This window comes from Salvelinus fontinalis, chromosome 39 (genome assembly GCF_029448725.1).
Source record: "Salvelinus fontinalis isolate EN_2023a chromosome 39, ASM2944872v1, whole genome shotgun sequence".
Classification (NCBI taxonomy): domain Eukaryota; kingdom Metazoa; phylum Chordata; class Actinopteri; order Salmoniformes; family Salmonidae; genus Salvelinus; species Salvelinus fontinalis.
Window position 1 is genome coordinate 879,023 of NC_074703.1, and position 23,742 is coordinate 902,764.

The 23,742-nt window shown below is 46.3% G+C and overlaps 1 protein-coding gene across 5 annotated transcripts in view; it reads left to right on the plus strand.

Moving 5' to 3' along the window:
* Positions 1–23,742, plus strand: part of ptpro (protein tyrosine phosphatase receptor type O) — a 176,247-nt gene that overhangs the window by 67,338 nt on the left and 85,167 nt on the right. For 3 of the 5 annotated variants that reach the window (XM_055905713.1, XM_055905714.1, XM_055905711.1), the window contains exons 2-9: positions 3,402–3,675; positions 4,188–4,343; positions 6,078–6,230; positions 10,297–10,827; positions 11,623–11,784; positions 12,061–12,257; positions 13,261–13,381; positions 17,494–17,687. In XM_055905713.1, coding sequence (XP_055761688.1) covers positions 3,402–3,675; positions 4,188–4,343; positions 6,078–6,230; positions 10,297–10,827; positions 11,623–11,784; positions 12,061–12,257; positions 13,261–13,381; positions 17,494–17,687 — 1,788 coding nt within the window. Of the gene's footprint in view, positions 1–3,401; positions 3,676–4,187; positions 4,344–6,077; positions 6,231–6,934; positions 7,071–7,228; positions 7,285–10,296; positions 10,828–11,622; positions 11,785–12,060; positions 12,258–13,260; positions 13,382–17,493; positions 17,688–23,742 lie in introns of those variants that run through there. The other 2 variants (XM_055905712.1, XM_055905715.1) reach the window with 2 other exon arrangements.

A 23,742-nucleotide genomic window follows, 5' to 3' on the forward strand; every position in this document is an offset into this window, starting at 1 on the left:
TCTCCCCAGAGTGGAGCTGTATTAATCTGTCTCTGAGGGGTCACTCTCCCCAGAGTGGAGCTGTATTAATCTGTCCCTGAGGGGTCACTCTCCCCAGAGTGGAGCTGTATTAATCTGTCCCTGAGGGGTCACTCTCCCCAGAGTGGAGCTGTATTAATCTGTCCCTGAGGGGTCACTCTCCCCAGAGTGGAGCTGTATTAATCTGTCTCTGAGGGGTCACTCTCCCCAGAGTGGAGCTGTATTAATCTGTCCCTGAGGGGTCACTCTCCCCAGAGTGGAGCTGTATTAATCTGTCCCTGAGGGGTCACTCTCCCCAGAGTGGAGCTGTATTAATCTGTCTCTGAGGGGTCACTCTCCCCAGAGTGGAGCTGTATTAATCTGTCTCTGATGGGTCACTCTCCCCAGAGTGGAGCTGTATTAATCTGTCTCTGAGGGGTCACTCTCCCCAGAGTGGAGCTGTATTAATCTGTCCCTGAGAGGTCACTCTCCCCAGAGTGGAGCTGTATTAATCTGTCTCTGAGGGGTCACTCTCCCCAGAGTGGAGCTGTATTAATCTGTCTCTGAGGGGTCACTCTCCCCAGAGTGGAGCTGTATTAATCTGTCTCTGAGAGGTCACTCTCCCCAGAGTAGAGCTGTATTAATCTGTCTCTGAGGGGTCACTCTCCCCAGAGTGGAGCTGTATTAATCTGTCTCTGAGGGGTCACTCTCCCCAGAGTGGAGCTGTATTAATCTGTCTCTGAGAGGTCACTCTCCCCAGAGTAGAGCTGTATTAATCTGTCTCTGAGGGGTCACTCTCCCCAGAGTGGAGGCATCACTCTCCACGCTCTGAATAAGCCATCGCATCCAATCAGATGGCGTATTCATCACAAAACCATTTGATGTTGCCAATTATTTTAATGATTATTTCATCGGCAAAGTTGGCAAATTTAGGCAGGAGATGCCAACAACGAACAGTGAGACTTTGTATTCATTCACAAAAAAACGAATAATGAAAGAAAAGCATTGCAAGTTAGAATTTTTGTAAAGTTAGTGTGGGAGAGGTGAACAAATTGTTGTTCTCGATCAATAATGAGAAACCTCCTGGCATTGACAACTTAGATGGAAAGCTACTGAGGATGGTAGCTGACTATAGCCACTCCTATCTGTCATATCTTTAATCTGACTCTATAGCCACTCCTATCTGTCATATCTTTAATCTGACTCTATAGCCACTCCTATCTGTCATATCTTTAATCTGACTCTATAGCCACTCCTATCTGTCATATCTTTAATCTGACTCTATAGCCACTCCTATCTGTCATATCTTTAATCTGACTCTATAGCCACTCCTATCTGTCATATCTTTAATCTGACTCTATAGCCACTCCTATCTGTCATATCTTTAATCTGACTCTATAGCCACTCCTGTCTGTCATATCTTTAATCTGACTCTATAGCCACTCCTATCTGTCATATCTTTAATCTGACTCTATAGCCACTCCTATCTGTCAGATCTTTAATCTGACTCTATAGCCACTCCTATCTGTCAGATCTTTAATCTGACTCTATAGCCACTCCTATCTGTCATATCTTTAATCTGACTCTATAGCCACTCCTGTCTGTCATATCTTTAATCTGACTCTATAGCCACTCCTATCTGTCATATCTTTAATCTGACTCTATAGCCACTCCTATCTGTCATATCTTTAATCTGACTCTATAGCCACTCCTATCTGTCATATCTTTAATCTGACTCTATAGCCACTCCTATCTGTCATATCTTTAATCTGACTCTATAGCCACTCCTATCTGTCATATCTTTAATCTGACTCTATTGCCACTCCTATCTGTCTTATCTTTAATCTGACTCTATAGCCACTCCTATCTGTCAGATCTTTAATCTGACTATAGCCACTCCTATCTGTCATATCTTTAATCTGACTCTATAGCCACTCCTATCTGTCATATCTTTAATCTGACTCTATAGCCACTCCTATCTGTCAGATCTTTAATCAGACTCTATAGCCACTCCTATCTGTCATATCTTTAATCTGACTCTATAGCCACTCCTATCAGTCATATCTTTAATCTGACTCTATAGCCACTCCTGTCTGTCATATCTTTAATCTGACTCTATAGCCACTCCTATCTGTCATATCTTTCATCTGACTCTATAGCCACTCCTATCTGTCATATCTTTAATCTGACTCTATAGCCACTCCTATCTGTCATATCTTTAATCTGACTCTATAGCCACTCCTATCTGTCATATCTTTAATCTGACTCTATAGCCACTCCTATCTGTCATATCTTTAATCTGACTCTATAGCCACTGCTGTCTGTTAGATCTTTAATCTGAGCCCAGAGGAAAGTCTTTGTCCTCAGGCCTGGAGGGAAGTCTTTGTCCTCAGGCCTGGAGGGAAGTCTTTGTCCTCAGGCCGAGAGGAAAGTCTTTATCCTCAGGCCTGGAGGGAAGTCTTTGTCCTCAGGCCTGGAGGGAAGTCTTTGTCCTCAGGCCTGGAGGGAAGTCTTTGTCCTCAGGCCTGGAGGGAAGTCTTTGTCCTCAGGCCTGGAGGGAAGTCTTTGTCCTCAGGCCTGGAGGGAAGTCTTTGTCCTCAGGCCTGGAGGGAAGTCTTTGTCCTCAGGCCTGGAGGGAAGTCTTTGTCCTCAGGCCTGGAGGGAAGTCTTTGTCCTCAGGCCTGGAGGGAAGTCTTTGTCCTCAGGCCTGGAGGGAAGTCTTTGTCCTCATGCCTGGAGGGAAGTCTTTGTCCTCAGGCCTGGAGGGAAGTCTTTGTCCTCAGGCATGGAGGGAAGCCAAAGTCATTCCACTACCCAAGAGTGGTAAAGCGGTCTTTACTGGTTCTAACAGCAGACCTATCAGCTTGCTGCCAGCTCTTAGCAAACTGTTGGAAGAAACTGTGTTTGACCAAATACTGGTCTCTCTCTCTTTTTCTCTGTAAACAAATGAACAACAGACTTTCAGCATGCTTATAGAGAAGGGCACTCAATATGTACTGCACTGACTCAAATGACTGTCTCTGTAGGTCAGGTGGTCTGGAGAAGCCAAACTGTTAGAGCAGCGATCTGATGATGATGATGTGAACCTATTGCACCATTCCTCGAGACTCAACAGCCCTCTGTCTCTCTCTCTCTCTCTCTCTCTCTCTCTCTCTCTCTCTCTCTCTCTCTCTCTCTCTCTCTCTCTCTCTCTCTCTCTCTCTCTCTCTCCTCTCTCTCTCTCTCTCTCTCTCTCTCTCTCTCTCTCTCTCTCTCTCTCTCTCTCTCTCTCTCTCTCTCTCTCTCTCTCTCTCTCTCTCTCTCTCTCTCTCTCTCTCTCTCTCTCCTCTGTCTCTCTCCTCTCTCTCTCTCTCTCTCTCTCTCCTCTGTCTCTCTCCTCTCTCTCTCCTCTCTCTCTCCTCCAGACCATTGTGTCCTTCCAGGTGTCCGTTAAAGAGGAGGACTGGATCGTAGCGACCCTGGAGCAATCTGACCTGCGGGAGAACGTGACGGGGTACGCTGCCCGGGTGATGGGCGAGCCCCGAACCCACCTGCTGCCGTTCCTGAACCTGACCGACCCCACCGCGACCCCGCTGGTCTTTAACTCCTCCCACCACGGACTCTGCTACACCGTTAGTCTGCTGCTCAGACAGGGGAAGACCTGGTCCAAGTCCGTCCAGACTGTCTCTGTTCTCACCAGTAAGTATTCAGACAGGGGACGACCTGGTCCAAGTCCGTCCAGACTGTCTCTGTTCTCACCAGTAAGTATTCAGACAGGGGACGACCTGGTCCAAGTCCGTCCAGACTGTCTCTGTTCTCACCAGTAAGTATTCAGACAGGGGAAGACCTGGTCAAAGTCCGTCCAGACTGTCTCTGTTATCACCAGTAAGTATTCAGACAGGGGACGACCTGGTCCAAGTCCGTCCAGACTGTCTCTGTTCTCACCAGTAAGTATTCAGACAGGTGAAGACTCTATGTGCTTGACTTGTGTTTAAGATCTTTGTTCTCTCATAGATACGCTATGTGCTTGACTTGTGTTTAAGATCTTTGTTCTCTCATAGATACGCTATGTGCTTGACTTGTGTTAGCCCTGGTCTCTCTTTTATATTTCCCATTCTTCACTGAGGAGGTTGTAGTGGTTGTTGTGCCCCTGACCAGGTAGTCAGTCAGGTCTGATGGTGTGTCTGTTGTCTGTCTGTCCCCCCTTGCAGAGCCTCGTCCGGTGGACAGCGTGGTGATCACAGACTACCGAGAGGCTCCAGAGACCGGCGTGGTGTTTGAGATCAGCTCCCCAGAGAACAACGTCTTCAGTCGGGTCAACATCAGCTACGCAGAGGGCCGGGAGCAGAGATCCATGCTCTATAAAGGTGAGGCCTCTGGCTTGGACAGACTGGAACAACAGGTGAAGCTGAATAGCCCGTTCTGGGCAGTTCACAGTTGAATTATTCAAGTTGGATCAACTGAGTTGAGCAGGTCTGTATGAGGTCATGTTTGAGGCAGGCACACCGATCAGACTTCAATGTTTCCTGATCACAGACACAAGTTGAAGACTAATGTGTTCTGTCCTCAAATTTCTATAAAGCAGACTGTTATGCTCTGTGTTATAGACTTCTATAAAGGAAAGACTGCTCTGTGTTATAGACTTCTATAATGCAGACTGTTATGTTCTGTGTTATAGACTTCTATAAAGCAGACTGGTATGTTCTGTGTTATAGACTTCTATAAAGGAAAGACTGATCTGTGTTCTAGACTTCTATAAAGGAAAGACTGCTCTGTGTTATAGACTTCTATAAAGCAGACTGTTATGTTCTGTTTTATATACTTCTATAATGCAGACTGGTATGTTCTGTGTTATAGACTTCTATAAAGCAGACTGTTATGTTCTGTGTTATAGACTTCTATAAAGCAGACTGGTATGTTCTGTGTTATAGACTTCTATAAAGCAGACTGGTATGTTCTGTGTTATAGACTTCTATAATGCAGACTGTTATGTTCTGTGTTATAGACTTCTATAAAGGAAAGACTGCTCTGTGTTCTAGACTTCTATAAAGCAGACTGGTATGTTCTGTGTTATAGACTTATATAAAGGAAAGACTGCTCTGTGTTCTAGACTTCTATAAAGCAGACTGGTATGTTCTGTGTTATAGACTTCTATAAAGCAGACTGGTATGTTCTGTGTTATAGACTTCTATAAAGGAAAGACTGATCTGTGTTCTAGACTTCTATAAAGGAAAGACTGATCTGTGTTCTAGACTTCTATAAATGAAAGACTGATCTGTGTTCTAGACTTCTATACAGCAGACTGTTATGTTCTGTGTTATAGACTTCTATAAAGCAGACTGGTATGTTCTGTGTTATAGACTTCTATAAAGCAGACTGTTATGTTCTGTGTTATAGACTTCTATAAAGCAGACTGGTATGTTCTGTGTTATAGACTTCTATAAAGCAGACTGGTATGTTCTGTGTTATAGACTTCTATAAAGCAGACTGGTATGTTCTGTGTTATAGACTTCTATAAAGCAGACTGTTATGTTCTGTGTTATAGACTTCTATAAAGCAGACTGGTATGTTCTGTGTTATAGACTTCTATAAAGCAGACTGGTATGTTCTGTGTTCTAGACTTCTATAAAGGAAAAACTGTTCTGTGTTCTAGACTTCTATAAAGGAAAGACTGTTCTGTGTTCTAGACTTCTATAAAGGAAAGACTGATCTGTGTTCTAGACTTCTATAAAGGAAAGACTGTTCTGTGTTCTAGACTTCTATAAAGGAAAGACTGTTCTGTGTTCTAGACTTCTATAAAGGAAAGACTGTGTTCTGTGTTCTAGACTTCTATAAAGGAAAGACTGTTCTGTGTTCTAGACTTCTATAAAGGAAATACTGTGTTCTGTGTTCTAGACTTCTATAAAGGAAAGACTGTTCTGTGTTCTAGACTTCTATAAAGGAAAGACTGTTCTGTGTTCTAGACTTCTATAAAGGAAAGACTGTTCTGTGTTCTAGACTTCTATAAAGGAAAGACTGTTCTGTGTTCTAGACTTCTATAAAGGAAAGACTGTGTTCTGTGTTCTAGACTTCTATGAAGGAAAGACTGTTCTGTGTTCTAGACTTCTATAAAGGAAAGACGTTGTTTAAACACTGGCTCCCTGGGACGTGTTACAGCAACATCTCCTTCCAGCTGATCTCTGAAGCTACAGTCAACAGAACCACCCTGGTCCGACGCAGCGACCTGACCCATGAACCCCGGCAACACAGGACAGGTAGCTACCACATAACCCACGAGCCCCGGCAACACAGGACAGGTAACTACTACATAACCCACGAACCCCGGCAACACAGGACAGGTAGCTACTACATAACCCACGAACCCCGGCAACACAGGACAGGTAACTACTACATAACCCACGAGCCCCGGCAACACAGGACAGGTAACTACTACATAACCCACGAGCCCCGGCAACACAGGACAGGTAGCTACTACATAACCCACGAGCCCCGGCAACACAGGTAACTACTACATAAACTCGAGCCCCGACAACACAGGACAGGTAGCTACTACATAACCCACGAGCCCCGGCAACACAGGACAGGTAGCTACTACATAACCCACGAGCCCCGGCAACACAGGACAGGTAGCTACTACATAACCCACGAGCCCCGGCAACACAGGTAACTACTACATAAACTCGAGCCCCGACAACACAGGACAGGTAGCTACTACATAACCCACGAGCCCCGGCAACACAGGACAGGTAACTACTACATAAACTCGAGGCCCGGCAACACAGGACAGGTAGCTACTACATAACCCACGAGCCCCGGCAACACAGGACAGGTAGCTACTACATAACCCACGAGCCCCGGCAACACAGGACAGGTAGCTACTACATAACCCACGAGCCCCGGCAACACAGGACAGGTAACTACTACATAACCCACGCACCCCGCTAACACAGGACAGGTAACTACTACATAACCCATGAACATAACCCACGAACCCCGGCTACACAGGACAGGTAACTACTACATAACCCACGCACCCCGGCAACACAGGACAGGTAACTACTACATAACCCACGAGCCCCGGCAACACAGGACAGGTAACTACTACATAACCCACGAACCCCGGCAACACAGGACAGGTAACTACTACATTACAGGACAGGTAACTACTACATAACCCATGTTCCCCGGCAACACAGGACAGGTAACTACTACATAACCCACGAGGCCCGGCAACACAGGACAGGTAACTACTACATTACAGGACAGGTAACTACTACATAACCCACGAACCCCGGCAACACAGGACAGGTAACTACTACATTACAGGACAGGTAACTACTACATTACAGGACAGGTAACTACTACATTACAGGACAGGTAACTACTACATTACAGGACAGGTAATTACTACATTACAGGACAGGTAACTACTACATTACAGGACAGGTAACTACTACATTACAGGACAGGTAACTACTACATTACAGGACAGGTAACTACTACATTACAGGACAGGTAACTACTACATTACAGGACAGGTAACTACTACATTACAGGACAGGTAACTACTACATTACAGGACAGGTAACTACTACATTACAGGACAGGTAACTACTACATTACAGGACAGGTAACTACTACATTACAGGACAGGTAACTACTACATTACAGGACAGGTAACTACTACATTACAGGACAGGTAACTACTACATTACAGGACAGGTAACTACTACATTACAGGACAGGTAACTACTACATTACAGGACAGGTAACTACTACATTACAGGACAGGTAACTACTACATTACAGGACAGGTAACTACTACATTACAGGACAGGTAACTACTACATTACAGGACAGGTAACTACTACATTACAGGACAGGTAACTACTACATTACAGGACAGGTAACTACTACATTACAGGACAGGTAACTACTACATTACAGGACAGGTAGGTACTACATTACAGGACAGGTAGCTACTACATTACAGGACAGGTAACTACTACATTACAGGACAGGTAACTACTACATTACAGGACAGGTAACTACTACATTACAGGACAGGTAACTACTACATTACAGGACAGGTAACTACTACATCACAGGACTGGTAACTACTACATTACAGGACAGGTAACTACTACATTACAGGACAGGTAACTACTACATTACAGGACAGGTAACTACTACATTACAGGACAGGTAACTACTACATTACAGGACAGGTAACTACTACATTACAGGACAGGTAACTACTACATTACAGGACAGGTAACTACTACATTACAGGGCAGGTAACTAATACATTACAGGACAGGTAACTAATACATTACAGGACAGGTAACTACTACATTACAGGACAGGTAACTACTACATTACAGGACAGGTAACTACTACATTACAGGACAGGTAACTACTACATTACAGGACAGGTAACTACCACATTACAGGACAGGTAACTACTACATTACAGGACAGGTAACTACTACATTACGGGACAGGTAACTACTACATTACGGGACAGGTAACTACTACATTACGGGACAGGTAGCCACTACATTACGGGACAGGTAACTACTACATTACAGGACAGGTAACTACTACATTACAGGACAGGTAACTACTACATTACAGGACAGGTAACTACTACATTACAGGACAGGGAACTACTACATTACAGGACAGGTAACTACTACATTACAGGACAGGTAACTACTACATTACAGGACAGGTAACTACTACATTACAGGACAGGTAACTACTACATTACAGGACAGGTAACTACTACATTACAGGACAGGTAACTACTACATTACAGGACAGGTAACTACTACATTACAGGACAGGTAACTACTACATTACAGGGCAGGTAACTACTACATTACAGGGCAGGTAACTAATACATTACAGGACAGGTAACTAATACATTACAGGACAGGTAACTACTACATTACAGGACAGGTAACTACTACATTACGGGACAGGTAACTACTACATTACGGGACAGGTAACTACTACATTACGGGACAGGTAACTACTACATTACGGGACAGGTAACTACTACATTACGGGACAGGTAGCTACTACATTACGGGACAGGTAACTACTACATTACAGGACAGGTAACTACTACATTACAGGACAGGTAACTACTACATTACAGGACAGGTAACTACTACATTACAGGGCAGGTAACTAATACATTACAGGACAGGTAACTAATACATTACAGGACAGGTAACTACTACATTACAGGACAGGTAACTACTACATTACAGGACAGGTAACTACTACATTACAGGACAGGTAACTACTACATTACAGGACAGGTAACTACTACATTACAGGACAGGTAACTACTACATTACAGGACAGGTAACTACTACATTACAGGACAGGTAACTACTACATTACAGGACAGGTAACTACTACATTACAGGACAGGTAACTACTACATTACAGGACAGGTAACTACTACATTACAGGACAGGTAACTACTACATTACAGGACAGGTAACTACTACATTACAGGACAGGTAACTACTACATTACAGGACAGGTAACTACTACATTACGGGACAGGTAGCTACTACATTACGGGACAGGTAACTACTACATTACAGGACAGGTAACTACTACATTACAGGACAGGTAACTACTACATTACAGGACAGGTAACTACTACATTACAGGACAGGTAACTACTACATTACAGGACAGGGAACTACTACATTACAGGACAGGTAACTACTACATTACAGGACAGTTAGCTACTACATTACAGGACAGGGAACTACTACATTACAGGACAGGTAACTACTACATTACAGGACAGGTAACTACTACATTACAGGACAGGTAACTACTACATTACAGGACAGGTAACTACTACATTACAGGACAGGTAACTGCTACATTACAGGACAGGTAACTGCTACATTACAGGACAGGTAACTACTACATTACAGGACAGGTAACTACTACATTACAGGACAGGGAACTACTACATTACAGGACAGGGAACTACTACATTACAGGACAGGTAACTACTACATTACAGGACAGGTAACTACTACATTACAGGACAGGTAACTACTACATTACAGGACAGGTAACTACTACATTACAGGACAGGTAGCTACTACATTACAGGACAGGTAGCTACTACATTACAGGACAGGTGACTACTACATTACAGGACAGGTAACTACTACATTACAGGACAGGTACATTGACCAGGGAACAGACTCAGGACCAATAGCAGCAGCATATCCATGGAGATGTCAAACTAATATTAATGTTTGTGTTTCTCTGCAGTGCCCAACCCTCCTCTCAACATCTCCCATAAGATCGTCCCACTCAGCCAGAGGGTGCTACCAGGGAGGGTCCCTAGCTACGAGGTGACCCAGGACACGCCCCGGCGGGCGCGGGATGTCCCCCTCATAGAGGAACAGGAATTACAGGAGAACCAGGAGATACAGGAAGTGATCTCAGAGGAGGTGGTGGGCGGAACCACCCAGGTCTCCTACAGCTCCGCCCCTCAGGGCTCCAACAGTTCTACAGGCTATGCCACCTCTATCTCTAACAACACAGAAGAACAGACCGCCACGCAGCCCTATTGGCCGGAGTCCTACGATAGTCCCTCCCCTACGGATGGAGAGGAGGAGTTTGTGAACGCGGTGGTTCCAGAGTATGAGGACTCCAATGAGCCGGGCTCTGCCATGGTCCTGCCCCCAGAGACCTCCGTCACCCCCACCCGCTTTCCCCCCATACTGCTGGAGCTACGCTGGCTACCCCCCCGACCCCCCACCACATACGACGGTTTCAACGTCTACATCTACAGAGACGGTAAGCTAACGGCCTCTACGGTGGTCAATAAGAACCTAGACCACATTCACAGTAAGATCATAATGAATGAGACTGATCCTAGACCACATTCACAGTAAGATCATAATGAATGAGACTGATCCTAGATCACATTCACAGTAAAATCATAATGAATGAGACTGATCCTAGACCACATTCACAGGAAGATCATAATGAATGAGACTGATCCTAGACCACATTCACAGTAAGATCATAATGAATGAGACTGATCCTAGACCACATTCACAGTAAGATCATAATGAATGAGACTGATCCTAGACCACATTCACAGTAAGATCATAATGAATGAGACTGATCCTAGATCACATTCACAGTAAAATCATAATGAATGAGACTGATCCTAGACCACATTCACAGTAAGATCATAATGAATGAGACTGATCCTAGACCACATTCACAGTAAGATCATAATGAATGAGACTGATCCTAGATCACATTCACAGTAAGATCATAATGAATGAGACTGATCCTAGACCACATTCACAGTAAGATCATAATGAATGAGACTGATCCTAGACCACATTCACAGTAAGATCATAATGAATGAGACTGATCCTAGATCACATTCACAGTAAGATCATAATGAATGAGACTGATCCTAGACCACATTCACAGTAAGATCATAATGAATGAGACTGATCCTAGATCAATACTCCTGGAGTAAGGGCTCCTATGTTGTCAGATGAAGGCACTAGCTGAATGGTATATGTTGCGACCTGTTTCACCCTCTCTGAGCCGTGTCTCCCCCGTCCTCAGGTAACTCTACAGAGACGGCCACGGTGGATGAGAACACTCATGAGTTCTTCACGGAGCTGACAGAGCCTGGAACCTACAGAGTCCAGGTCACCACACTGAGCTCGGCAGGAGACTGTGAGGCCAGGGAGAGCATCGCATATACAGGGTTCACCTTCTATCTCAGTATGTATAGCCTGACACTGACCCTGACCTTAACCCTAACACTGACCCTGACCTTAACCCTAACACTGACCCTGACCTTAACCCTAACACTGACCCTGACCTTAACCCTAACACTGACCCTGACCTTAACCCTAACACTGACCCTGACCCAAACACTGACCCTGACCCTAAACCTGACCCTAACCATGACCCTAACCCTAAAACTTAAATTCTGTGTTATACTCTGTATGTTTTAATTGTCCTAATAAATCCCAAATCCACCACTGAATGCCCCAGGCCCCAGTGGAGAGGTGCTGGAGCAGCCCCAGGAGCGGCCTCAGGGTGTCAGTATCAGGCTGCTAGGCTCCAGCACTGCAGCGGTGTCCTGGGCCCTGTCGTCTGAGAGCCACAACGGCAGCCTGGTGTCAGTCCTGTCCCTAACCTGCCTCCGACCCAGCCTCAGCCAACGCATGGAGAACACCTACTGCAGTGAGGTAAGACTAACTAACCTGCTAGTCTACATAGCTGTTCACAACCCTTTATAACCAACCTGCTAGTCTACATAGCTGTTCACAACCCTTTATAACCAACCTGCTAGTCTACATAGCTGTTCACAACCCTTTATAACCAACCTGCTAGTCTACATAGCTGTTCACAACCCTTTATAACTAGTCTACATAGCTGTTCACAACCCTTTATAACCAACCTGCTAGTCTACATAGCTGTTCACAACCTTTTATAACTAGTCTACATAACTGTTCACAACCCTTTATAACCAACCTGCTAGTCTACATAGCTGTTCACAACCTTTTATAACTAGTCTACATAGCTGTTCACAACCCTTTATAACCAACCTGCTAGTCTACATAGCTGTTCACAACCCTTTATAACTAGTCTACATAGCTGTTCACAACCCTTTATAACTAGTCTACATAGCTGTTCACAACCCTTTATAACTAGTCTACATAGCTGTTCACAACCCTTTATAACTAGTCTACATAGCTGTTCACAACCCTTTATAACCAACCTGCTAGTCTACATAGCTGTTCACAACCCTTTATAACTAGTCTACATAGCTGTTCACAACCCTTTATAACCAACCTGCTAGTCTACATAGCTGTTCACAACCCTTTATAACCAACCTGCTAGTCTACATAGCTGTTCACAACCCTTTATAACCAACCTGCTAGTCTACATAGCTGTTCACAACCCTTTATAACCAACCTGCTAGTCTACATAGCTGTTCACAACCCTTTATAACCAACCTGCTAGTCTACATAGCTGTTCACAACCCTTTATAACTAGCCTGCTAGTCTACAACCCTTTAGAGAGGTACATTCCAGAGGAGAGTGCTTTAAACAGAAGTGAAACACTGAGATGGGGAAAAGAAAAGCTTTACTGATGGCCGGTTATGTCCACCTTATGTCCACCTATCAACACACTGATACAGTTTATTATCCGCCCTGATACCTGTTCCTGTCCTGTGATTGGTTACAGGAGAACACGACCAGTGACATCCTGTCCAACCTGACTCCAGGTGCCCAGTACAGAGTGGTGGTGTACCATACTAACGGTCCTCTCATCAGTCCTCCTTCCGAACCTGTAATTATGGACATCGGTGAGTCCCTCAGACACTATACTTACTACCTGGGCTGGTGTCTATAACCTGTTATTATAGACATGGTGAGTCCCTCAGACACTATACTACCTGGGCTGGTGTCTATAACCTGTTATTATAGACATGGTGAGTCCCTCAGACACTATACTACCTGGGCTGGTGTCTAACCTGTTATTATAGACATGGTGAGTATAGGCCCATAGAGGTAGTGCTCTACTGTTGACCAGGGCCCATAGAGGTAGTGTTCTACTGTTGACCAGGGCCCGTAGGGGTAGTGCTCTACTGTTGACCAGGGCCCATAGAGGTAGTGCTCTACTGTTGACCAGGGCCCGTAGAGGTAGTGCTCTACTGTTGAGCAGGGCCCGTAGGGGTAGTGCTCTACTGTTGACCAGGGCCCATAGGGGTAGTGCTCTACTGTTGACCAGGGCCCATAGGGGTAGTGCTCTACTGTTGACCAGGTCCCGTAGAGGTAGTGCTCTACTGTTGACCAGGGCCCATAGGGGTAGTGCTCTACTGTTGACCAGGGCCCATAGAGGTAGTGCTCTACTGTTGACCAGGGTCCATAGAGGTATTGCTCTACTGTTGACCAGGGCCCATAGAGGTAGTGCTCTACTGTTGACCAGGGCCCATAGAGGTAGTGCTCTACTGTTGACCAGGGCCCATAGAGGTAGTGCTCTACTGTTGACCAGGTCCCATAGGGGTAGTGCTCTACTGTTGACCAGGGCCCATAGAGGTAGTGCTCTACTGTTGACCAGGGCCCGTAGAGGTAGTGCTCTACTGTTGACCAGGGCTCGTAGAGGTAGTGCTCTACTGTTGACCAGGGCCCATAGGGGTAGTGCTCTACTGTTGACCAGGGCCCATAGAGGTAGTGCTCTACTGTTGACCAGGGCCCATAGGGGTAGTGCTCTACTGTTGACCAGGGCCCATAGAGGTAGTGCTCTACTGTTGACCAGGGCCCATAGGGGTAGTGCTCTACTGTTGACCAGGGCCCATAGGGGTAGTGCTCTACTGTTGACCAGGGTCCATAGGGGTAGTGCTCTACTGTTGACCAGGGCCCATAGGGGTAGTGCTCTACTGTTGACCAGGGTCCATAGGGGTAGTGCTCTACTGTTGACCAGGGCCCATAGGGGTAGTGCTCTACTGTTGACCAGGGCCCATAGGGGTAGTGCTCTACTGTTGACCAGGGCCCATAGAGGTAGTGCTCTACTGTTGACCAGGGTCCATAGAGGTAGTGCTCTACTGTTGACCAGGGCCCATAGAGGTAGTGCTCTACTGTTGACCAGGGCCCGTAGAGGTAGTGCTCTACTGTTGACCAGGGCCCGTAGAGGTAGTGCTCTACTGTTGACCAGGGCCCATAGAGGTAGTGCTCTACTGTTGACCAGGGCCCGTAGAGGTAGTGCTCTACTGTTGAGCAGGGCCCGTAGGGGTAGTGCTCTACTGTTGACCAGGGCCCATAGGGGTAGTGCTCTACTGTTGACCAGGGCCCATAGGGGTAGTGCTCTACTGTTGACCAGGGCCCGTAGAGGTAGTGCTCTACTGTTGACCAGGGCCCGTAGAGGTAGTGCTCTACTGTTGACCAGGGCCCATAGGGGTAGTGTTCTACTGTTGACCAGGGCCCATAGAGGTAGTGCTCTACTGTTGACCAGGTCCCATAGGGGTAGTGCTCTACTGTTGACCAGGGCCCATAGAGGTAGTGCTCTACTGTTGACCAGGGCCCGTAGAGGTAGTGCTCTACTGTTGACCAGGGCTCGTAGAGGTAGTGCTCTACTGTTGACCAGGGCCCATAGGGGTAGTGCTCTACTGTTGACCAGGGCCCATAGAGGTAGTGCTCTACTGTTGACCAGGGCCCATAGGGGTAGTGCTCTACTGTTGACCAGGGCCCATAGAGGTAGTGCTCTACTGTTGACCAGGGCCCATAGGGGTAGTGCTCTACTGTTGACCAGGGCCCATAGGGGTAGTGCTCTACTGTTGACCAGGGTCCATAGGGGTAGTGCTCTACTGTTGACCAGGGCCCATAGGGGTAGTGCTCTACTGTTGACCAGGGTCCATAGGGGTAGTGCTCTACTGTTGACCAGGGCCCATAGGGGTAGTGCTCTACTGTTGACCAGGGTCCATAGGGGTAGTGCTCTACTGTTGACCAGGGCCCATAGAGGTAGTGCTCTACTGTTGACCAGGGTCCATAGAGGTAGTGCTCTACTGTTGACCAGGGCCCGTAGAGGTAGTGCTCTACTGTTGACCAGGGCCAGTAGAGGTAGTGCTCTACTGTTGACCAGGGCCCATAGAGGTAGTGCTCTACTGTTGACCAGGACCCATAGAGGTAGTGCTCTACTGTTGACCAGGGCCCATAGAGGTAGTGCTCTACTGTTGACCAGGGCCCGTAGAGGTAGTGCTCTACTGTTGACCAGGGCCCGTAGAGGTAGTGCTCTACTGTTGACCAGGGCCCGTAGGGGTAGTGCTCTACTGTTGACCAGGGCCCGTAGGGGTAGTGCTCTACTGTTGACCAAGGCCCATAGGGGTAGTGCTCTACTGTTGACCAGGGCCCATAGGGGTAGTGCTCTACTGTTGACCAGGGCCCATAGGGGTAGTGCTCTACTGTTGACCAGGGCCCATAGGGGTAGTGCTCTACTGTTGACCAGGGCCCGTAGAGGTAGTGCTCTACTGTTGACCAGGGCCCGTAGAGGTAGTGCTCTACTGTTGACCAGGGCCCATAGAGGTAGTGCTCTACTGTTGACCAGGGCCCATAGGGGTAGTGCTCTACTGTTGACCAGGGCCCATAGAGGTAGTGCTCTACTGTTGACCAGGGCCCATAAGGGTAGTGCTCTACTGTTGACCAGGGCCCATAGAGGTAGTGCTCTACTGTTGACCAGGGCCCGTAGAGGTAGTGCTCTACTGTTGACCAGGGCCCATAGGGGTAGTGCTCTACTGTTGACCAGGGCCCATAGAGGTAGTGCTATACTGTTGACCAGGGCCCATAGGGGTAGTGCTCTACTGTTGACCAGGGCCCATAGGGGTAGTGCTCTACTGTTGACCAGGGCCCGTAGGGGTAGTGCTCTACTGTTGACCAGGGCCCATAGGGGTAGTGCTCTACTGTTGACCAGGGCCCATAGAGGTAGTGCACTACTGTTGACCAGGGCCCATAGAGGTAGTGCTCTACTGTTGACCAGGGCCCATAGGGGTAGTGCTCTACTGTTGACCAGGGCCCATAGGGGTAGTGCTCTACTGTTGACCAGGGCCCATAGAGGTAGTGCTCTACTGTTGACCAGGGCCCATAGGGGTAGTGCTCTACTGTTGACCAGGGCCCATAGGGGTAGTGCTCTACTGTTGACCAGGGCCCATAGGGGTAGTGCTCTACTGTTGACCAGGGCCCATAGGGGTAGTGCTCTACTGTTGACCAGGGCCCATAGGGGTAGTGCTCTACTGTTGACCAGGGCCCATAGGGGTAGTGCTCTACTGTTGACCAGGGCCCGTAGAGGTAGTGCTCTACTGTTGACCAGGGCCCATAGGGGTAGTGCTCTACTGTTGACCAGGGCCCATAGGGGTAGTGCTCTACTGTTGACCAGGGCCCATAGAGGTAGTGCTCTACTGTTGACCAGGACCCATAGAGGTAGTGCTCTACTGTTGACCAGGGCCCATAGAGGTAGTGCTCTACTGTTGACCAGGGCCTGTAGGGGTAGTGCTCTACTGTTGACCAGGGCCCGTAGAGGTAGTGCTCTACTGTTGACCAGGGCCCGTAGGGGTAGTGCTCTACTGTTGACCAGGGCCCGTAGGGGTAGTGCTCTACTGTTGACCAGGGCCCATAGGGGTAGTGCTCTACTGTTGACCAGGACCCATAGGGGTAGTGCTCTACTGTTGACCAGGGCCCATAGGGGTAGTGCTCTGCTGTTGACCAGGGCCCGTAGAGGTAGTGCTCTACTGTTGACCAGGGCCCGTAGAGGTAGTGCTCTACTGTTGACCAGGGCCCATAGGGAATAGTGTAATATTTATTAATCAAATCATGGATTGGCTGAATCAGCTTTTAGTCCCTCCCCTCTGCTTTGGTTTTGGATTTAATCAGCTGTCTGTAGCCTGATGTTGGTTCTGATTGGCTGCCTGGTTTGTCTGTCTGTCCCCAGAGCCAACGGGAGTGCGGGAGCTGGTGGTGTATTCTCTGAGCCCGACTGCAGTCATCCTGTCGTGGCAGAGACCGTACCACGTGGCGTTCAGGAAGTATGTCCTGCAGACATTCTTCTTCAACCCTGTCACGCTGGCCTCCGAGTGGACCACGTACTACGAGATCGCTGCTACCGCCTCAGTCATCGCATCCGTGGTAACTAGCCCCGCTCCAACCTTGACCCAGCCAATCACCTGCTGCCTGACGCAGAGCCTTAGCCAATCACCTATCTGCTTGTAGCAGGGTTGTAGCCAGGCTGTTTTGTGGTGGTACTTTATGTTAGATGACGTGTGTCACTAGGTTTACCCCTCCTCTAGCTCTCTCTTTCTCTCCCCTCTCTCCCTCCCTACTCCAGAGAGACACAGATCTGTTGCTGGTCTGGTACTGTGGTTGTCCCCTGTTTTAACAGATCTCTCCTTCCCTACTCCAGAGAGACACAGATCTGTTGCTGGTCTGGTCCTGTGGTTGTCCCCTGTTTTAACAGATCTCTCCCTCCCTACTCCGGAGAGACACAGATCTGTTGCTGGTCTGGTACTGTGGTTGTCCCCTGTTTTAACAGATCTCTCCCTCCCTACTCCGGAGAGACACAGATCTGTTGCTGGTCTGGTGCTGTGGTTGTCCCCTGTTTTAACAGATCTCTCCCTCCCTACTCCAGAGAGACACAGATCGGTTGCTGGTCTGGTACTGTGGTTGTCCCCTGTTTTAACAGATCTCTCCCTCCCTACTCCAGAGAGACACAGATCTGTTGCTGGTCTGGTGCTGTGGTTGTCCCCTGTTTTAACAGATCTCTCCCTCCCTACTCCAGAGAGACACAGATCTGTTGCTGGTCTGGTGCTGTGGTTGTCCCCTGTTTTAACAGATCTCTCCCTCCCTACTCCAGAGAGACACAGATCTGTTGCTGGTCTGGTGCTGTGGTTGTCCCCTGTTTTAACAGATCTCTCCCTCCCTACTCCAGAGAGACACAGATCGGTTGCTGGTCTGGTACTGTGGTTGTCCCCTGTTTTAACAGATCTCTCCCTCCCTACTCCAGAGAGACACAGATCTGTTGCTGGTCTGGTACTGTGGTTGTCCCCTGTTTTAACAGATCTCTCCCTCCCTACTCCAGAGAGACACAGATCTGTTGCTGGTCTGGTACTGTGGTTGTCCCCTGTTTTAACAGATCTCTCCCTCCCTACTCCAGAGAGACACAGATCTGTTGCTGGTCTGGTACTGTGGTTGTCCCCTGTTTTAACAGATCTCTCCCTCCCTACTCCAGAGAGACACAGATCTGTTGCTGGTCTGGTACTGTGGTTGTCCCCTGTTTTAGCAGACAAGTCGTGCTATTTTATTTTAGATCACATGACCCACTAGGCTCTGAGCATTGCTAACCTAACGTAGCAGGTGTAAAAGAAACACCTGAGAGGGATGCCTCACGTCATGATCATGACGAGAAAACAATAACTGTCGGGGGAGGTTCTCTTCTGCATTTTTCAACCAATCCAGTAAGTGCGGAGGAGGAGTTAAGATGCAGTGTCTGGAAACCACTTCAGAGAGTACATTAGCATGTGTCCTAGCGAGCTGTGGTCTTGTTAATATAAACCACTTCAGAGAGTACATTAGCATGTGTCCTAGCTAGCTGTGGTCTTGTTAGTATAAACCACTTCAGAGAGTACATTAGCATGTGTCCTAGCTAGCTGTGGTCTTGTTAATATAAACCACTTCAGAGAGTACATTAGCATGTGTCCTAGCTAGCTGTGGTCTTGTTAATATAAACCACTTCAGAGAGTACATTAGCATGTGTCCTAGCTAGCTGTGGTCTTGTTAATATAAACCACTTCAGAGAGTACATTAGCATGTGTCCTAGCTAGCTGTGGTCTTGTTAGTATAAACCACTTCAGAGAGTACACTACCATGTGTCCTAGCTAGCTGTGGTCTTGTTAATATAAATCATTTCAGAGAGTACACTAGCATGTGTCCTAGCTAGCTGTGGTCTTGTTAATATAAACCACTTCAGAGAGTACATTAGCATGTGTCCTAGCTAGCTGTGGTCTTGTTAACACCACTTCAGAGAGTACATTAGCATGTGTCCTAGCTAGCTGTGGTCTTGTTAATATAAACCACCTCAGAGAGTACACTAGCATGTGTCCTAGCTAGCTGTGGTCTTGTTAATATAAACCACTTCAGAGAGTACATTAGCATGTGTCCTAGCTAGCTGTGGTCTTGTTAGTATAAACCACTTCAGAGAGTACATTAGCATGTGTCCTAGCTAGCTGTGGTCTTGTTAACACCACTTCAGAGAGTACATTAGCATGTGTCCTAGCTAGCTGTGGTCTTGTTAATATAAACCACTTCAGAGAGTACACTAGCATGTGTCCTAGCTAGCTGTGGTCTTGTTAATATAAACCACTTCAGAGAGTACATTAGCATGTGTCCTAGCTAGCTGTGCTCTTGTTAAAACCACTTCAGAGAGTACACTAGCATGTGTCCTAGCTAGCTGTGGTCTTGTCAATATAAACCACCTCAGAGAGTACACTAGCATGTGTCCTAGCTAGCTGTGGTCTTGTTAGTATAAACCACTTCAGAGAGTACATTAGCATGTGTCCTAGCTAGCTGTGGTCTTGTTAGTATAAACCACTTCAGAGAGTACATTAGCATGTGTCCTAGCTAGCTGTGGTCTTGTTAAAACCACTTCAGAGAGTACACTAGCATGTGTCCTAGCTAGCTGTGGTCTTGTTAGTATAAACCACTTCAGAGAGTACATTAGCATGTGTCCTGGCTAGCTGTGGTCTTGTTAGTTTAATAAACCACTTCAGAGAGTACATTAGCATGTGTCCTAGCTAGCTGTGGTCTTGTTAGTATAAACCACTTCAGAGAGTACATTAGCATGTGTCCTAGCTAGCTGTGGTCTTGTTAGTATAAACCACTTCAGAGAGTACATTAGCATGTGTCCTAGCTAGCTGTGGTCTTGTTAGTATAAACCACTTCAGAGAGTACATTAGCATGTGTCCTAGCTAGCTGTGGTCTTGTTAAAACCACTTCAGAGAGTACACTAGCATGTGTCCTAGCTAGCTGTGGTCTTGTTAGTATAAACCACTTCAGAGAGTACATTAGCATGTGTCCTGGCTAGCTGTGGTCTTGTTAAAACCACTTCAGAGAGTACATTAGCATGTGTCCTAGCTAGCTGTGGTCTTGTTAATATAAACCACTTCAGAGAGTACATTAGCATGTGTCCTAGCTAGCTGTGGTCTTGTTAACATCACTTCAGAGAGTACATTAGCATGTGTCCTAGCTAGCTGTGGTCTTGTTAGTATAAACCACTTCAGAGAGTACATTAGCATGTGTCCTAGCTAGCTGTGGTCTTGTTAGTATAAACCACTTCAGCGAGTACATTAGCATGTGTCCTAGCTAGTTGTGGTCTTATTAATATAAACCACTTCAGAGAGTACATTAGCATGTGTCCTAGCTAGCTGTGGTCTTGTTAAAACCACTTCAGAGAGTACACTAGCATGTGTCCTAGCTAGCTGTGGTCTTGTTAAAACCACTTCAGAGAGTACATTAGCATGTGTCCTAGCTAGCTGTGGTCTTGTTAATATAAACCACTTCAGAGAGTACATTAGCATGTGTCCTAGCTAGCTGTGGTCTTGTTAATATAAACCACCTCAGAGAGTACACTAGCATGTGTCCTAGCTAGCTGTGGTCTTGTTAGTATAAACCACTTCAGAGAGTACATTAGCATGTGTCCTAGCTAGCTGTGGTCTTGTTAATATAAACCACTTCAGAGAGTACATTAGCATGTGTCCTAGCTAGCTGTGGTCTTGTTAAAACCACTTCAGAGAGTACATTAGCATGTGTCCTAGCTAGCTGTGGTCTTGTTAAAACCACTTCAGAGAGTACATTAGCATGTGTCCTAGCTAGCTGTGGTCTTGTTAATATAAACCACGTCAGAGAGTACATTAGCATGTGTCCTAGCTAGCTGCGGTCTTGTTAGTATAAACCACTTCAGAGAGTACATTAGCATGTGTCCTAGCTAGCTGTGGTCTTGTTAAAACCACTTCAGAGAGTACATTAGCATGTGTCCTAGCTAGCTGTGGTCTTGTTAAAACCACTTCAGAGAGTACACTAGCATGTGTCCTAGCTAGCTGTGGTCTTGTTAGTATAAACCACTTCAGAGAGTACATTAGCATGTGTCCTGGCTAGCTGTGGTCTTGTTAGTTTAATAAACCACTTCAGAGAGTACATTAGCATGTGTCCTAGCTAGCTGTGGTCTTGTTAAAACCACTTCAGAGAGTACATTAGCATGTGTCCTAGCTAGCTGTGGTCTTGTTAATATAAACCACTTCAGAGAGTACATTAGCATGTGTCCTAGCTAGCTGTGGTCTTGTTAACATCACTTCAGAGAGTACATTAGCATGTGTCCTAGCTAGCTGTGGTCTTGTTAGTATAAACCACTTCAGAGAGTACATTAGCATGTGTCCTAGCTAGCTGTGGTCTTGTTAGTATAAACCACTTCAGCGAGTACATTAGCATGTGTCCTAGCTAGTTGTGGTCTTATTAATATAAACCACTTCAGAGAGTACATTAGCATGTGTCCTAGCTAGCTGTGGTCTTGTTAAAACCACTTCAGAGAGTACACTAGCATGTGTCCTAGCTAGCTGTGGTCTTGTTAAAACCACTTCAGAGAGTACATTAGCATGTGTCCTAGCTAGCTGTGGTCTTGTTAATATAAACCACTTCAGAGAGTACATTAGCATGTGTCCTAGCTAGCTGTGGTCTTGTTAATATAAACCACCTCAGAGAGTACACTAGCATGTGTCCTAGCTAGCTGTGGTCTTGTTAGTATAAACCACTTCAGAGAGTACATTAGCATGTGTCCTAGCTAGCTGTGGTCTTGTTAATATAAACCACTTCAGAGAGTACATTAGCATGTGTCCTAGCTAGCTGTGGTCTTGTTAAAACCACTTCAGAGAGTACATTAGCATGTGTCCTAGCTAGCTGTGGTCTTGTTAAAACCACTTCAGAGAGTACATTAGCATGTGTCCTAGCTAGCTGTGGTCTTGTTAATATAAACCACGTCAGAGAGTACATTAGCATGTGTCCTAGCTAGCTGCGGTCTTGTTAGTATAAACCACTTCAGAGAGTACATTAGCATGTGTCCTAGCTAGCTGTGGTCTTGTTAAAACCACTTCAGAGAGTACATTAGCATGTGTCCTAGCTAGCTGTGGTCTTGTTAATATAAACCACGTCAGAGAGTACATTAGCATGTGTCCTAGCTAGCTGTGGTCTTGTTAATATAAACCACTTCAGAGAGTACACTAGCATGTGTCCTAGCTAGCTGTGGTCTTGTTAGTATAAACCACTTCAGAGAGTACATTAGCATGTGTCCTAGCTAGCTGTGGTCTTGTTAAAACCACTTCAGCGAGTACATTAGCATGTGTCCTAGCTAGCTGTGGTCTTGTTAGTATGAACCACTTCAGAGAGTACATTAGCATGTGTCCTAGCTAGCTGTGGTCTTGTTATTACCACTTCAGAGAGTACATTAGCATGTGTCCTAGCTAACTGTGGTCTTATTAATATAAACCACTTCAGAGAGTACATTAGCATGTGTCCTAGCTAGCTGTGGTCTTGTTAGTATAAATCACTTCAGAGAGTACACTAGCATGTGTCCTAGCTAGCTGTGGTCTTGTTAAAACCACTTCAGAGAGTACACTAGCATGTGTCCTAGGTAGCTGTGGTCTTGTTAATATAAACCACTTCAGAGAGTACATTAGCATGTGTCCTAGCTAGCTGTGGTCTTGTTAATATAAACCACTTCAGAGAGTACATTAGCATGTGTCCTAGCTAGCTGTGGTCTTGTTAGTATAAACCATTTCAGAGAGTACATTAGCATGTGTCCTAGCTAGCTGTGGTCTTGTTAAAACCACTTCAGAGAGTACATTAGCATGTGTCCTAGCTAGCTGTGGTCTTGTTAATATAAACCACTTCAGAGAGTACATTAGCATGTGTCCTAGCTAGCTGTGGTCTTGTTAGTGTAAACCACTTCAGAGAGTACATTAGCATGTGTCCTAGCTAGCTGTGGTCTTGTTAGTATAAACCACTTCAGAGAGTACATTAGCATGTGTCCTGGCTAGCTGTGGTCTTGTTAGTTTAATAAACCACTTCAGAGAGTACATTAGCATGTGTCCTAGCTAGCTGTGGTCTTGTTAAAACCACTTCAGAGAGTACATTAGCATGT